The sequence below is a fragment of the Vidua chalybeata genome, chromosome 15, assembly GCF_026979565.1.
Source record: "Vidua chalybeata isolate OUT-0048 chromosome 15, bVidCha1 merged haplotype, whole genome shotgun sequence".
In the NCBI taxonomy this organism is placed as follows: domain Eukaryota; kingdom Metazoa; phylum Chordata; class Aves; order Passeriformes; family Viduidae; genus Vidua; species Vidua chalybeata.
Genome location: NC_071544.1, coordinates 13147548 through 13161318, shown reverse-complemented (window position 1 = coordinate 13161318; position 13771 = coordinate 13147548). Strand labels below are relative to the sequence as shown.

Sequence of the window (13771 nt, the reverse complement as noted above, 5' to 3'; positions counted from 1 at the left end):
ACCTGCATGTTCTTACTTCCAAGATGTAAATGGCTTTAAAAATAAAGAAGTGCCAAGTGCCTTGATGCAACATTTCTTGAAATACATCCAGCAGGTTTTCAAAATGGGGTGCTGTTAACACCTGTCCACACCAATGCTTGCATCAGCATCAGCCCTGGTGCAGGGCACAGCGGAGGAGTACAACATGTTCCAGAAGGTCGAGCTGCTTTAACTGCAAGCCACACTTCTCATCTACAGAAGAACTGAAGAAAACACTTTGAATTTGGTTTATAGCCAGTAGTGCAAAGCTGGTTTTGCCAGAAAACGTTTCCTTCACTACCACAGACACACATACACTACCATCATGTGTCAGTCAGGCTGCTGGCTGCATTTATTTACATGACAAGAAGAGAACATGTAATAACGAGGGCATGGTCACACAGATCTTGCTACTAGATCATTAGAGAGTAAAAACAAGGCATCATTACAGCTCTGCAGCGTCCTCACAAGCAGTCAGCAGTGTCAAGGACAAGCCTTGCCACATGGGACAGGACCATGTGTACTCAGGACTCAAAGGATCCCCCCCCTCCTCTGACAGAAACACACATGAATAAAAAGGTAACGTGCATCTTGTCAAGAAATCATGAAAATTTTCTGGTGTGATGTTCCAGAAGAGCCTCAGCCTCCTCCACTCACAGCATCAGCAGTATCACTGGTGTCTAACTCGACCTAATGGTTGCCCCACTTACTGCCAAGCCGTTGTGCTTTTGGTAGATTAAGAAGCAAGGAGAGGCTTCACTTCAAGAGCCCTCCTTCCTGAAAAAGCAGAAACGTTTGCTCGAACATCCTATTATATTACAGGCTTTACTGCCAACTTTGAGCATAAAAATACTGCAGCAGGTAGGCAAGGCACAAGCTTCTAAAGGTAAATCCTAATCCATGAAAAAACGACCCTGTTCTTCAGTCCCTGTGTCAGGCCCCAAATGCACTCAACTTGCCCAGCCATGGCGAGTCAAACAGCCCAAAACAAGCCAGTGTTTTGACCACCTGGAGGTGGTCTTAAACTCTTCCCTATCCATACTCCAACACGGACAGCAGAAACTCACCAAGATCTTGCAGGCAGCTGTTTTGCCTGAGCTCAGTGCTTTTACTTTTATAAGCACCAATTCCAACGCAGGCCATTACAGAATGCACGGACATCTAAGGAGAAGGTCTTGTCCATTAAATCTTCTCTGTGGGTCTATAATTAATACAATCATTATAAAAAAATTAGGGCTTTCAAAGCCTGTAAAACAAGTCATAGAGGGATCCCTTTATCTTTACAGAGAGCTGTCTGCACTACGCTCTCTGGTCTCCTCACTACCTCTGGCAGATCAGGGCTGGAAACATTTAGAATCTCCAGCACACAAGCACTGCACTGGGAACACTGCTGGATTATGAGCAAAGGCCTTGTTAAGCTCTGCTGAGAAACCAAAGACTTACAGCAGTGACTTTCCAGAGTTCAGAAGCTCTCAATTCACTTCAAGCATAGAAAAAGAGTGGCTTTCCTTGGGTCATCCTCCTGGAGGTCACTACAACACCACAACACGACAACTCACCTCACCAGCTGATTCTTTCACACAAATTCACACTCCAGATCTTTTTCGGTAAATGTCTGCCGAAACAAATCCTCCACCCAATGAAATGAAGACACAATATGTGCCTGCAAACTCTACAAGAAGGTACCTGGGTGCAGGGCTGCCAGGCAAGGTCAGCTGCCAGCCTGCCTCTTGTGGGAGCTCACCAGCCGTGTTTATTTTACACGTTTTCTCTTCTGGTAATGAACACGAAGCAAAAGAATCAATGGCCCAAGAGAGGAGAGCCAGGCAGCAGCACTGGGGGCACTGCTGGAACCAGTCACTGCTGCCAAGCGTCCCAGAACACACCACTAACAAATTCCATTTTTTAAACGCCTTTGGGAATACAGAGACAACTGTGCTGGACCCAAGGACAATTCTGAGTGTTGCAGCATTACTCCCTAACCCTACAACTGCGTGGACATGCTAATAACACACCCTCACTCTCTCCCTCAAATAATCATCCCAGGAGTTGCAAGGGCCCTCTGCTTGTGTTGGGCAGCTGCCTCGTTGGTGCTGACTCTGACAAATCACACACCTTTGCAACGGATGAGGCTGGTAATGAATCTGGACGCTCAAACTGGAACACTCAACCTTGCAGTTTTGCATTTTTTGGTTTATTTCTTGGGATCGTTATCTGAGAAGGCATCACAATAGAGTGCAACCTTCACACAAAGGAACGATGTGACCAGTTTTGTGTCATAACGCATGAGGCGAATGCAGACAGCGACGCTGTCCTGCATTTCCTTAAGCTTTGCTTATGTCCATGACTACAATGACAAACCAAACAATCCAAACACAGACTTCTACCTGGCACGATTAACTTGTCCTCTATACTTCCCATTAAGATGACAGCTTTCCAGGTGGAAATTGCAGAGCTGTCCATCTCCCAGATATCAATAACTCGGATGAATCGCCATGCTAGGTAGTAACAGTTCTTACAAAACACTGGCACGTACAGTAATTGGGAATCTGATGGCACATCTGGCAGCGTGATTTCAGAGCTAACAGAGACAGGTAGAAAAAGTCTTTCCCAAACAAGACGCTTAGTGCAAACTTATGTGGTTTTCTCCCACTCCCGATTCACTTGAAGCAGGTACGAGAGGAGCGCAACACCCATCCCAACAGGCGAGGAAATGGTGTTCTGCCGTTTCAGCCTTTGCTGACGACAGCAGCGGGTTACAAGCGCGATTTGGACAGCGCAGCCCCTCCGCTTCCCTTTTCGGGGACCCCCGTTCCCCAGCCGTGCCCCCAGCCCGGGGCAGCGACCGCGCCGGGCAGAGCCGCGCTCGGCCGCGGCCCCCGGCCCCGGCGCCGCCATGAGTCGGCAGAGAAAGGCGGCGCGGCCTGCGCGGGGGAGCCGCGGCCGCGCACACGTGGGCAGCGCAGGCCGCGGCCCGGGGGAAGGGCCCCAGCGGGGGCGGCGGGGCCGCGCTCCCGGGGGAGCCGCACGCCGGGGACCGACCACGTTGCCGGCGCTGCAGCGGCGGAATGCCGGGAGCGGGAGGGGAGGAGGGGGGGGGGGGGGGGGCCGCGTGTCCGCCGCCGGGCCCGCCCGCCGCCGCCGGGCCCCCGGCGCCCTCCGCCGCATGGCCGGGCCGCGCTGCCCTCCCCGCCTCGTGGCCGCGGCCGGCGCCGCCGCTCCCCCCGCTCCCAGCGCGCCCCCCGCCCCGCCGCGGCCCCGCAGGCCGCGGGCGCGGCCCCACGCCGCGTGTGCCGCATGGCGCGGCCGCCCGGGGCGCGGTCGGCGGCGCACCCGGCCCCCCCCCCCCGCCCCGCTCCCAGCGACCCCCCGAGCACCCACCGGGAGGCGACTGCCCGTTCACGGCCGGCGCGTTCTTCGTCCAGGGGTTCACCTTGGGCGGCGGGGCCTCGATGAACTCCCGGCGCCCCGCGCCGCCCGCCTCGCCGCCGTCCTCCGCCTCGCCGCCGGCCCTCAGCAGGCTCTCCTTCTCCTGGTTGTTGCTCTCCTCCTTCTGCTGCTTGGCGCTGGGCGGCCTCGGCGCCGCCGGCCCGCCGTCGGGGCCCATGGGCGGCTCGCCCTTCTCCCGGCCGCCGTCCTGCGGCGGCTTCAGCACCAGGGCGCGCTCCTCGGCGGGCAGCAGCGGGGCCGTGCCGGGCAGCAGCGCCTCCACCTGCGTCGCCATCTGCGCGCCCCCGAGCCCCGCCGGGAACCCCCCGACCCCGGTGCCGCCGCAATATGGAGCCGCGCGGGGACCACGCGACTGCCGCGGGGGCGCGCACCGCCCGCCCGTGCGCGCCGCCGGCGAGGGGAGGGGCGGCGCGGGGCGCGCCCCCGCGGGGCGGCCGGCGGCGCGCACGGGCCTGATGCAACGCCCGGCTGAGCTGGGGGGGGGCGGGAGCGGGGGGGGTTTAAAGGGCACCGGCCCCTTCCCGACATCCCGGCCCCTTCCCGACATCCCGGCCCCGCTGCCCGGCTGGGAGAGGCCGGGCTTGGGCCAGGGGTATCGCTGCCGGCTCGGGGACTACGGGAACGAATGCACCGGTGCAGCCCCGGAGTCCCCGAACCGGCTTCGACAGAGTCTCCCCGGCCGGCATCAGCCAGGAGCCGAGGGATAGGGATGTTCTCGGTCACCCACGCCTGGGGATAACGTGGTTGGAAAGTGGAGAAAGGGACTCGGTGCGTGTCCTGGGGGATCACGGAACCACAGGAACGGCCAGGTTGGGCCGTCTGGTCCCACCTCCCTGTGCAAACAGGGTTGTCCCAGAGCACATGGCGCGGGATTGCGTCCAGACGGTTCTTGAATATCTCCAGTGAGGGAGAACCCGCAGCCTCTCTACTCTCTGTTCCAGTGTGGGTCACTGCACAGTAAAGTTCTTCCTTATATTCAGGTGGAACATCCTGTGCATCAATTTTTGCCCATTGCCTGTGTCCTAGTGCTCAGCACCACCGAGAAGAGCCCTGCTCCATCTGCATCTTCCCCCTTTAGATATTTATACACATTGATGAGGGTGTGACCACCTCTCGTCTCCTGTGCCCAGCAAAACCTTTGTTTGAGTAAGCTAAAATGTTTAATTGCTCTCTAGCTGATAGCATGTCACTTGCTCATCACCATCATTAATATTCCTGGTATTTGTCCTCAATTCTTGCAGCCAGCAAGACAGCGACTGCAGACCGTGTGTGTATGTGCACATGAATTATACACATTTAAAAGGCAACTTGCACTGCTGATACCATTTAACACAACCTGCCTAATTCACAGCAGCCCTTACATGATGCCTTTTTTATTCAATGCAAGCCTCTCACAGCCTCTTCCCTCATCACAGTGAGCTCACCACTCTGCTTCTGCCTGGAAAGGTTCATCTGGAAGTCCCAGCATGTCCTGCAGCCCCAGGGACACATCTATGCAATCCCTGCAGGAGACCCGTCAGCATGACAAGGCACTGAAGATGTAGCTGCCAGCTGCTGATGCATGGAGAAGGATGAAAAGCTGATTTCACTGTTGGAAGGAAAGAAGAAAGTGAGAAACAAACACAACATGAGCTCAGCACAACATTTGGAAGGGCAACAGCATCATGGTGGATCCATAGAGGGAGTCCCAGGCTGTCAGGGATGCTCCACTGAGACCATCTCTGCTCATTGTGTGCCCAAGCTCTTGGCTCAGAGAACACCCTCCTGTGCCACAGCCTCAGGGATCACTAGCAGTTATCCCAAATCATTCAAGAATTTGGCCAGTAAAATTCCAAAAGGAAGTTTAAATATAACTCCAGAAGAGAGGTCTGCTGGCCTGGCTGGCTCAATACCTGAGCTGCAGTAACCCAAGCCACATCCTGTGCTCCTGTGCCCAGTCCCTGACGTGCTGGGGGGTCCCTGCACTCCTCATGAGTGTGACCTGGGAGCTGCACAGCTCCCAGCCAGTCTCCCACCTACACCCCTCTCTAGGAGCAGGTGCTGGCATGGGGAGCACAGCTGGGTGAGGAAGGTGGCTGCAGCCTGGGGACCTGCAGGCTGTTGGTGTCCCTCACCTGTCCCCCAGCCAGGGTGCAGCATTCCACCTCGGGCTCGTTGGGACGCTGCTCTGCTGCCACGTGAGCAGGAACGAGCCCGCGGTGGCCAAGAGCCAACCTGGCTCCAGAGCTGCCAGGCAGGAGGGAGCTGGGCGAGTCTCACCCTCATGCAGTGCCCAGCCAGGCCAACCCTGGCAGGTTTTCAGAGGTAGAAAATAAATGCATGAGCAAGAGTGGGGGACAGAGAGGTGGCCCTGCAAGCTTCTTGCATCAGCTACAGGGAACATCACCTTGGCAGGTCAGCTCTCAAGCACCCATCCTTCATGGCAAGGGAAGTTGGGTGTGCACCACCTCTAGCTGGTGTGAACACGCTGGCCATGTCCAGCAAGCTCCGTGTGCTCCACTCCTCCCTTGGTGTCCTCACCTCTGCTGGACCCATCTTCCCCTGCTCTGCCCAGCATCCACTTGGATATTCTGCTCCTCCCTCCAGGAGCTTGCTGAGAAGCAGCCAAGGAGTTTCCACATTTCGGCAGCACAATTCACTGGGAAGTAATCCATCTCTGCTTTCCCCAAATTCAACAAAAGCACCAGACTAGCATCCCCAGTCCTGCTTCTCTGCCTCATCCTTCACCCCAGATGTGTCCCTGTGCCTGCCCAGACCACATCAAGCAGCTCTGGGTGCTGCCTCCTGGCCCTGTGCTGGCCCTGCGCAGGCTCTGAGGAAGCAGTCTCCAGGGAAACTCCTCTGCTGAGCAGTGATTTGGGCAGGAGCTCCCCACCTCCCTTGCTCCCTGTACAACAGCTTATTTATTTCTCCCCGACTGAAGCGTGGCTTGCATATTTATCACAGACAGCCGGCTGCTTTGGTGCTGGCCTGGAGGTTTAAAGATGCTTTGATGGTGGCCATTAATGTCTCTGAGCATCTCTGGGTCTTGCTTGGCTGGAATATCCCCAGCTTCATTTCTGCTGGTCTGGCAAGCTCACCTAGGGGCCCAACCTTCCCTTCGGGAACAGCTTTAGTTCAGTGGCCTGGAGCAAGGCCTGTGCATGGCGAGGAACACAAAGCAGCCAGTGTGATTGATATGCTCCTTAACTTCACCATCCTGTTTGGCTGGTAGTGCAGCTCCTTTCTCAGGTTCCACTTGCCTAATTTTGTCCAGCGCTGTGGCCACGAGGTCACCGTTAAAAGTGTTTCTTTCCTACAGCTTCACCTTTGCTCTAGTCTGGTCCTGAGTGCAGCTCAGTGTCTGCAGCACACTCCTGATCACACCTCCTTTCCCTGCATCCAGGGGCTGTGCAGACCTCGCAGTCAGCTCAGATTTGATGTGTGCTTCCCAAGGGAGTTTTCTTTTCCCAGCACCTCCAGACCAGTTTGCTTGCTGCCAGTGCTGGTCACGCTGTTCCCTGGTGAGATGCCCAAGCTTTACACGTGGATGGCAGAATATTAAGGCTCAGGCATCTTTAATGCTGTGCAAAAGAGGATTTTTCCAGGAAAGTCCAATCTTCCTATCCTGAGTCATATGCTTTGATTTATTTATGTGGTTGTTATTGCTCTGTGAACCCTGCCAGGCAGAAACATTGTCAGGGACAATGCACACAAGGTTGGGCTGACTTTCCTGCAGCAGCCCTGCAATGTTGCCCTCCAGCAAACCCAACTGCCCCCAAGGGGCGTCAAAGTCCTGCTCCCAATGGAGTTGCAAATGCAGTCTGACCATCCAAATGCTGGTGCCCACAGGGAAAAGCTTTTTAAAGGAGGCCCACAGGTCATTCTTAGAAGAGGAAAGATCTTCGCTCTGAGAAGAGGGTGGTATGCTGGTGCAGAATCATTCTCAGGACTCTGGGCCAACAGTTACAACCCTCAAACTGAAATGGGAATTTTTAATTTCAGAAAACCTGACAGTTTCCCATAGAAAAATACTCAGCTTGCCTTGAAGTTCTTCATCAGGATAATCTGACCCAACCTTTTCAGTCTGGGTGAGATTCTTTCCCACAAAACAGTGGAAGCCCAAATTCCAGTCCCAATTTGCTGTGCCACTGGTGAGTGGGGCTGAGGGCAGGCTGCCAGCAAATCCCTGTGACCCTGCCATGGCAAGTGCCTGCAACCAGCAGACACCTATTCGTGGCACACAGTGGCCATCACAAAGGACTCGAGTACTTTTAAAATTAAACACCCAAACCTTTTATTCTACTACTCAAAATATCCACATTTCGACCTGTTTTAGCTCACAACCAGAAGACAGTGCCTATTCCTGCAGGTTTCTGCCAGAGAGATCTCCAACATCCCCCAGTTTAACCCAGATTTTAGCCTCTCCTTACCTCATTTTTTTAACCCCAGAGCTTCCACCCCTGCTCAGGAGTGGGGACCGTGCACTAAAGCACAATGCAGAGCCAGAGCAGCTATCTCAGCTTCTGCACTTCTGCTGCCAGGGCACAGGGGTGAGCGTGCCCTGAGTGCTCCCAGACAGTCCCATATCTATCTGCAGCCATGTGATCCAGAGAGATGGAAGACACTCCCTGGCTCTGAGATTAATTCACTTGGACCCTTCCAGCAAAGCATATGAAGGATCAGCGTGAAGAGTGAGTGCATTCCCACCAATAAGGAATTTTCAACCTGCGTAATAAAACAGCAGACACTAGCGAGTTCCATTACATCCCCATTAAAAAGTGCTTTCACTTAGCAGGACTCCACAGCCCAGGGGCTTGGTGGTTTGGTGCTGCAGCCCAGCCAAAGGCACTGTGCTCTCAGGGCACTCTGCCATGCCTGGGGTAGGAACCAGCTCCCAAAGCTGCCAGCCCCTCGCTGCTTCCACCCATGCTCTGCACACTGGGAAGTGGTGCTGCAGATGTGTTCATGTCTGAGAGTGCACCCCATGGATTTTTCTGGTGCTAGGAAGTTAGATTGAAATGTGAGCAAATATCCTGTAATTAAAATCTGAAGCCTGTTGTGCAGCTTTTGCGTGTTTTTAATAAGTGGGTTGGAGGAGGGGATATCTAATGATACATAACTGCTTTTATCATCACAGCTTTTCCCTCCAAAAGCCGCAGTTCTTGGAGGACTCCCCCAAAGCCAGTAAATAATTTTGACTGCTTGAGAAAAATTCCCCCATTTCCTAGTTATTGATGACATGGGCTTTGGAAAGCAATACCTCCTCTAGAACACAATTTCCCACCTTGTATATTTTGCTGGAGATATATTAACCCAAGGTTTCTTATGTCCCCTAAACCACTTCCATTTCCAGGAGCATGTGAAAACATGACATAAGTTGGCCACTGAACCTGATATTCTCTCTGAAGGATATTTACCCTCCATGCCACCTCTCTGCCATCAGGAATTTCAGCAGAAATATTTCAGACCCTCCTACAAAGAGAAAAGAGATATAAGAGCTCAACTATCCTTGTTCAAGACGCCTTAAGCTCCACATGCTTCAGATGAGATGTCCTGCATCCTTCCCAGGTCCCAACCACCCACAGCAGTGGCAGAGGTCCCTGACTCAGCCCACCCAAGGATGTGCCATTGCTATGGAGAAACAAAGCACGCTGGCAATGTGCTGTGATTCCCAGGAATTTGTGTTTCCTTGCCATCAGCTCCTTGCACCAGCACTGGCCAGGGTCATACATCTTTCTGCCTTGTGCCTGATGTGCAGGGAGGCACCAGCCAGCGGCTGCTCCACAGAGCTCAATTAATTCCAGCACTGGCAGCTTGTGCAGGTGCCCTAAAAGCTCCCAAAGACTCAAGGTGAGAATCAATAAGATTGATGGATGGAATTGCTGGGATATTTTCCTCTAAGCACCTAAGGATAATTAACAGCCAAAATGCTTGGAGTCAACCACCGAAGTTATGAAATACTAAATCAGAGGCAGCTCCCAGCAGCTTCGCTCACTCCCGTTGTAGGTTGTACATTCGCGATGAAGCCGTCAGCCACGCACAGCCACAAATTCTCTCTTTTCCCCTGGGACTTCTGCTCCTTCCAGTGGCTGGCAGTTATTTAAATATTGTTTTACCCCTCTGCAGTCAAAGCAAAGCCCTGGGCTTTGCCATTCAAATCCTAGCCTGACCCACAGCACTGCTGGGTGTTTCCCTGGCAGGCAGCACGCTGGGATCTGTGTGTTGCACCAGTAGGTACAGATCCAGCAGGTGCTGTTCTCCTTCTTGGATAGCCAGAGAACTGAGAAATAGTGAGAAGTTAAAATAATTTTGCTCTTCTGTGTGCAAGAGTTCAGATTTCTGCCCCCCCAACTTTTGAGGGCACTGGGCATCCTACCCCAATGCTTTCCTTCCCACTTTTGCAGCCACGTTGACTCTGGTGCCAGGTACGGGCAGTCAGCAGCCTGGACTCCAACAAGCCTCATGGGGGTACCAGAGGTGGAACCAGGCAGGAACCCCATCAAGAGCCAGTCTGGAATGGTGGAGCTGAGCTGCCTGGCCAGCTGTCCCACACAGAGCTCAGGTCTCCTCCTGTGACCCACAGCAGAGGGTCAGCACACACCCACTCCCTGTCCAGCCGGTCCTGGCTGCCTGCCCTGAGCACCAGCCATCACACCGTGAGTGACAAAGGACCCTGGGAGGGTACAGCACATCTCTGTGTCCAAGAGCTGCACTGCACAAAGGGGCTGGAGCAGGGGCAGCTCCATGCCTGACTCTGCTTGACCCCTAGGCATGACTAAATGATGCTCCTTTAACCTTGGGATGTGCTGTGTGGGCCTGTTGTGCTCCTGGTATCACGAGGTTCTTCCTCCACTGCATATGGAGCTCCCATCCCTGCTTCCATTGCAGGGAAGTTTCAGTGCTGAACAGGTTTTCCTGCCTTTTCTCCCCATGCTATGACTTGGGAAGGCTCCATCCTGCAGAGATGCTCCCCCAGCAGCCAGCACAGCTGTCCCATGCAGGCAGCACCCAGGGTGCATGGAGGGGACTTGGGGAGCATCTCTTCCCCTCACTTGTGCTCTGCCTCAAGCCAGGCCCTCTGGCTGTGACTCCCACTCAGCCTCGCCAGCCTTGTGTTTGCTTTCCCAAATATTTTACTGGTGCAAAAAAAAAACCTGATGTGAGCTGAGTTGTGAGCTGAGCCACCTCCACCTCTGAGTGGAAGCCCATGAAGTGAGAGAGATGATAACTTGGAAGCAAAGCAATGCCAAAGCATAGAGCAACATACACCAGTCCTCCTGACCCCCTGGCAGTCTGCCCTGGTGCCACCAAGTCAAGCTGGGGACAGTCCCCAGTAGCCAGGATGCTGGCATTGCCACTGCACCCACCACAGGCTCCTGATAACACCCTGTCAGCAGCTGATCAGCGAGTCAGAGGTAAAAGGGCTTCAGCAAAGTGCAGTGCCAGCAGCCAGCCTTGGCCACTGCTGTACAAGCACAGCCCGTGGGACACAGGCAGGGGGATTAAGAGATCTGTGTCAGCAGTGGGCTGTGTACACAAACACAGCAGCTAAAAGGGCTCATGTTCATGCTTTGTCCCCAGGGAGGTCGCTGGGGATGGGAAAGGGTCAGGGAGGGATGGACACACGGTGTCTGTGTCAGTCCTCTCAGCCAGAGGAGAAATGGGGCTGGGGATGGCAGAGTGAGATTGGCCTCAGGCAAGGGGACTGTCCCCCAGCTCCCCTCCCTGCAGAGAGCCGGGCTGGGGATGGCAGATAATGCTGCAGTGCCTGGAAGGTTGCAGGAACTCCCTGGCTCTGTAGTGGCCCTCAGGAGGGCTGGAGAACCTCACCTGGTTCTGGAGATGGGAGCAAAGGAAAGGAATTGTTCCACCGGTGGTTTTAAAAAGTCAGCCCAGAGCTGCTGATGTAGGAAAGAGTCATTGAAGTCAGCAGCTGCAGTGGCATTCACCAGAGGATCTCTAAGTAACCCCAGGATATAGCTTGTCTGCTTTTCCAACTCCAGGGGGCAAGCAAGACTATGGGATGCTCATGGACACACTCTTGTAAAGCTTCCAGGAGGATCCTGAGTCCACAGACCACAGAGAGCCAGTGGACCAGGAGCCCAGGCTTCAAGATACTGGACTTTATGACTTTATGCCTCTTCTGCCCCTGTACTTCCCAATGAGCTCCTGAGGTTCTTGACAGCTGAACAAGCAACAAGGGGAAAAGAGACCCACCTCAGGGACCTGAAACATCCTCTGTCTCCAACGCTGTCAGGGAAAATCAGCGTGGGATGAGAAGTTCAACTGCAAATCTGTGGATGCAGTGGCCAGGTTCTGCATCGATGCATTCATTTTTATAATTATATCAAGCAATATCAATTGTATCCAGTGATTGAAGAAGTCCTGAGGATGTTAGGTGATGGAGGTTGATGGAGGAGTGACAGTGACTGACCAGCTCCAGCCACGTTGGGTGAAAGAATCTCAGGCCAGAAGTGCAGAATTTGCAGGTGGATTTTGTTATATTTTGGCTGCCCAATTTGGCAGCGATACAAGAGCTTTTCTTTGTCTGGTGAGAGGAACAATGCTGACCTGTAAGGGAGTCTGTCCTCCTGCCAGGCTCGTTGTTGGACTTTGAAGTTCAATCATGAGCAAAATAAATGCAAAGTGAAGCCATGTGCAGTCAGAGCCGGGATTTCTCGCCTGCATTTCAGTTTGTTCAATTTTCATGCTTTTCAGCTAACACTGTTTGTTCCTAAACATATTTTCATCTGACAGCAAGCAAGGCCAGGACTTCAGAGTGGAAACAAAAGGAGCCAGAGAGGCGTTTATCCTCTTCAGAGAGAGAGAGACATCTTTCAGGTCCTCTCCTTCCTCAGAAAAAGAACAAGGAGAAAAGCACATATTGCCCCCTCCACTCTGGCAAGTTACTTAAGCTCCTGTTCTCACAGTGAAGTCTTGCCTTTGTTTCAGTAGAGCCAGCACAAGGTCAGCACAAGACCACCCCAAGGTGGTCTTTCCTGCTCTCCAGAAACCTTGACAGCAATTTATGTTCTAAAGCAAGTTCACCCCCTAAGTCTGCCCAGCAGGAGAGACATCTTTACTCTTGAAACGGGATTTTTCTTGAGCTTGCTTCCAGTCTACAGCCTTATCTTATTATTTTGTAATTCCTCTACTAAAGATGCAAAACCAAGGCTCGTGCCAAACCAAAACATCCCTGCAGTTTATCTGAGCAGGGAGGAGCATGTGATGGTGGCCCAGAGCCTGGAGCAGGACGGCAGCTGGAGCCTGGAGAGCAGCCAGGGATGGTTAAGGCTGCTGGGCCAGGAGACCTCCCCAGGACAACACTGCACAAAAGCCACCTTGGTGGCTGCTTTGGACTTTTTCTCCTGCCTAGTGGGACAAGGACACCAGAGAGGGGAAAACCCAGGGCAGTGTCCCTGCACACACATCTCTCCCTCCCTGCACCTGCCAAATCCAGCCCCGTTTCTCCTCCCAGGAGGTCTGGATGGGGTTTTTCCCAAATGCTGCCTCCAGCAGGCACAAGCCATCCTGCTCCACGTGGCACTGCAGTTCCTGTGCCAGCCCTGGCCATCTCTGCAGCTGTACTGTCTTAGCTGTTAATTTAATAATTAACTTTAGCCAGGCTCATTAGGGCACCTCCTGCCTTTCTGCACATGGCCACGCCGTGTTACAGCCGCCGATAATCCCGGCCAGGGCCAGGGCACAGAGCTGCTGCTGCTGCTGGGCACGCTGTCTGCTCAGTCCTCAAACACTGCCCTGTCCTCCCAGGGCTCTCCAGCCTCTCTCCCCCTCCCCACACTCTCTGCAGGCCAAACACTTCCATCTTGTGCCCTTTCCAAGCAGGGGAACCAGTGACAAATGCAGTGCAATTGCTCTTTGAGGCCTACTTGGGATGGCACCATTTTTGCACAGGGGAGTGGAAGATGATTCCATGGGTCTTCCCCAAGTTTGGCATGTTTTGCCTACTGAAGCTGTTCTTCCTGCAACCCCTCTAGTGTCCTGCTCAGTTGTGTTGTAGCCCAAACATCAGGAAAACCCCTGAAAATTGCAGTGAGGTTGGCTGCTTACATTTAAACTTTTTCTAATGCACTGCATAACTGTTTTTGTCCCATCCTGAAGGTCTGCTGGCTGCTGGAGGGCAATCCTGTCCTTTCATCCCATTTCCATGGGACAAGATAGGGTTTGGAGGCAGCTCCTGGGCTGCAACTGCGCCAGGAGCAGCTGCTGGTGTTCGGGAGTTTGCAATGCCAGCACCAGAGCAATCAGGATCTGTCCTTCCCTGGAAGAACCAGTTCCCCAGGCAGCAGCAAATGGCACT

At 53.8% G+C, this 13771-nt stretch overlaps 1 protein-coding gene across 2 annotated transcripts in view; it reads right to left on the bottom strand.

The window, feature by feature from the left end:
* LARP1 (La ribonucleoprotein 1, translational regulator) overlaps window positions 1-3803 on the bottom strand; it is a 45822-nt gene extending 42019 nt beyond the window's left edge. For both annotated transcript variants that reach the window (XM_053956192.1, XM_053956193.1), the window contains exon 1: window positions 3400-3803. In XM_053956192.1, the coding sequence (XP_053812167.1) occupies window positions 3400-3742 (343 nt within the window). In that variant the 5' untranslated portion in view covers window positions 3743-3803. The remainder of the gene's footprint in view (window positions 1-3399) is intronic.
* Between the last annotated feature and the right edge of the window lie 9968 nt (window positions 3804-13771).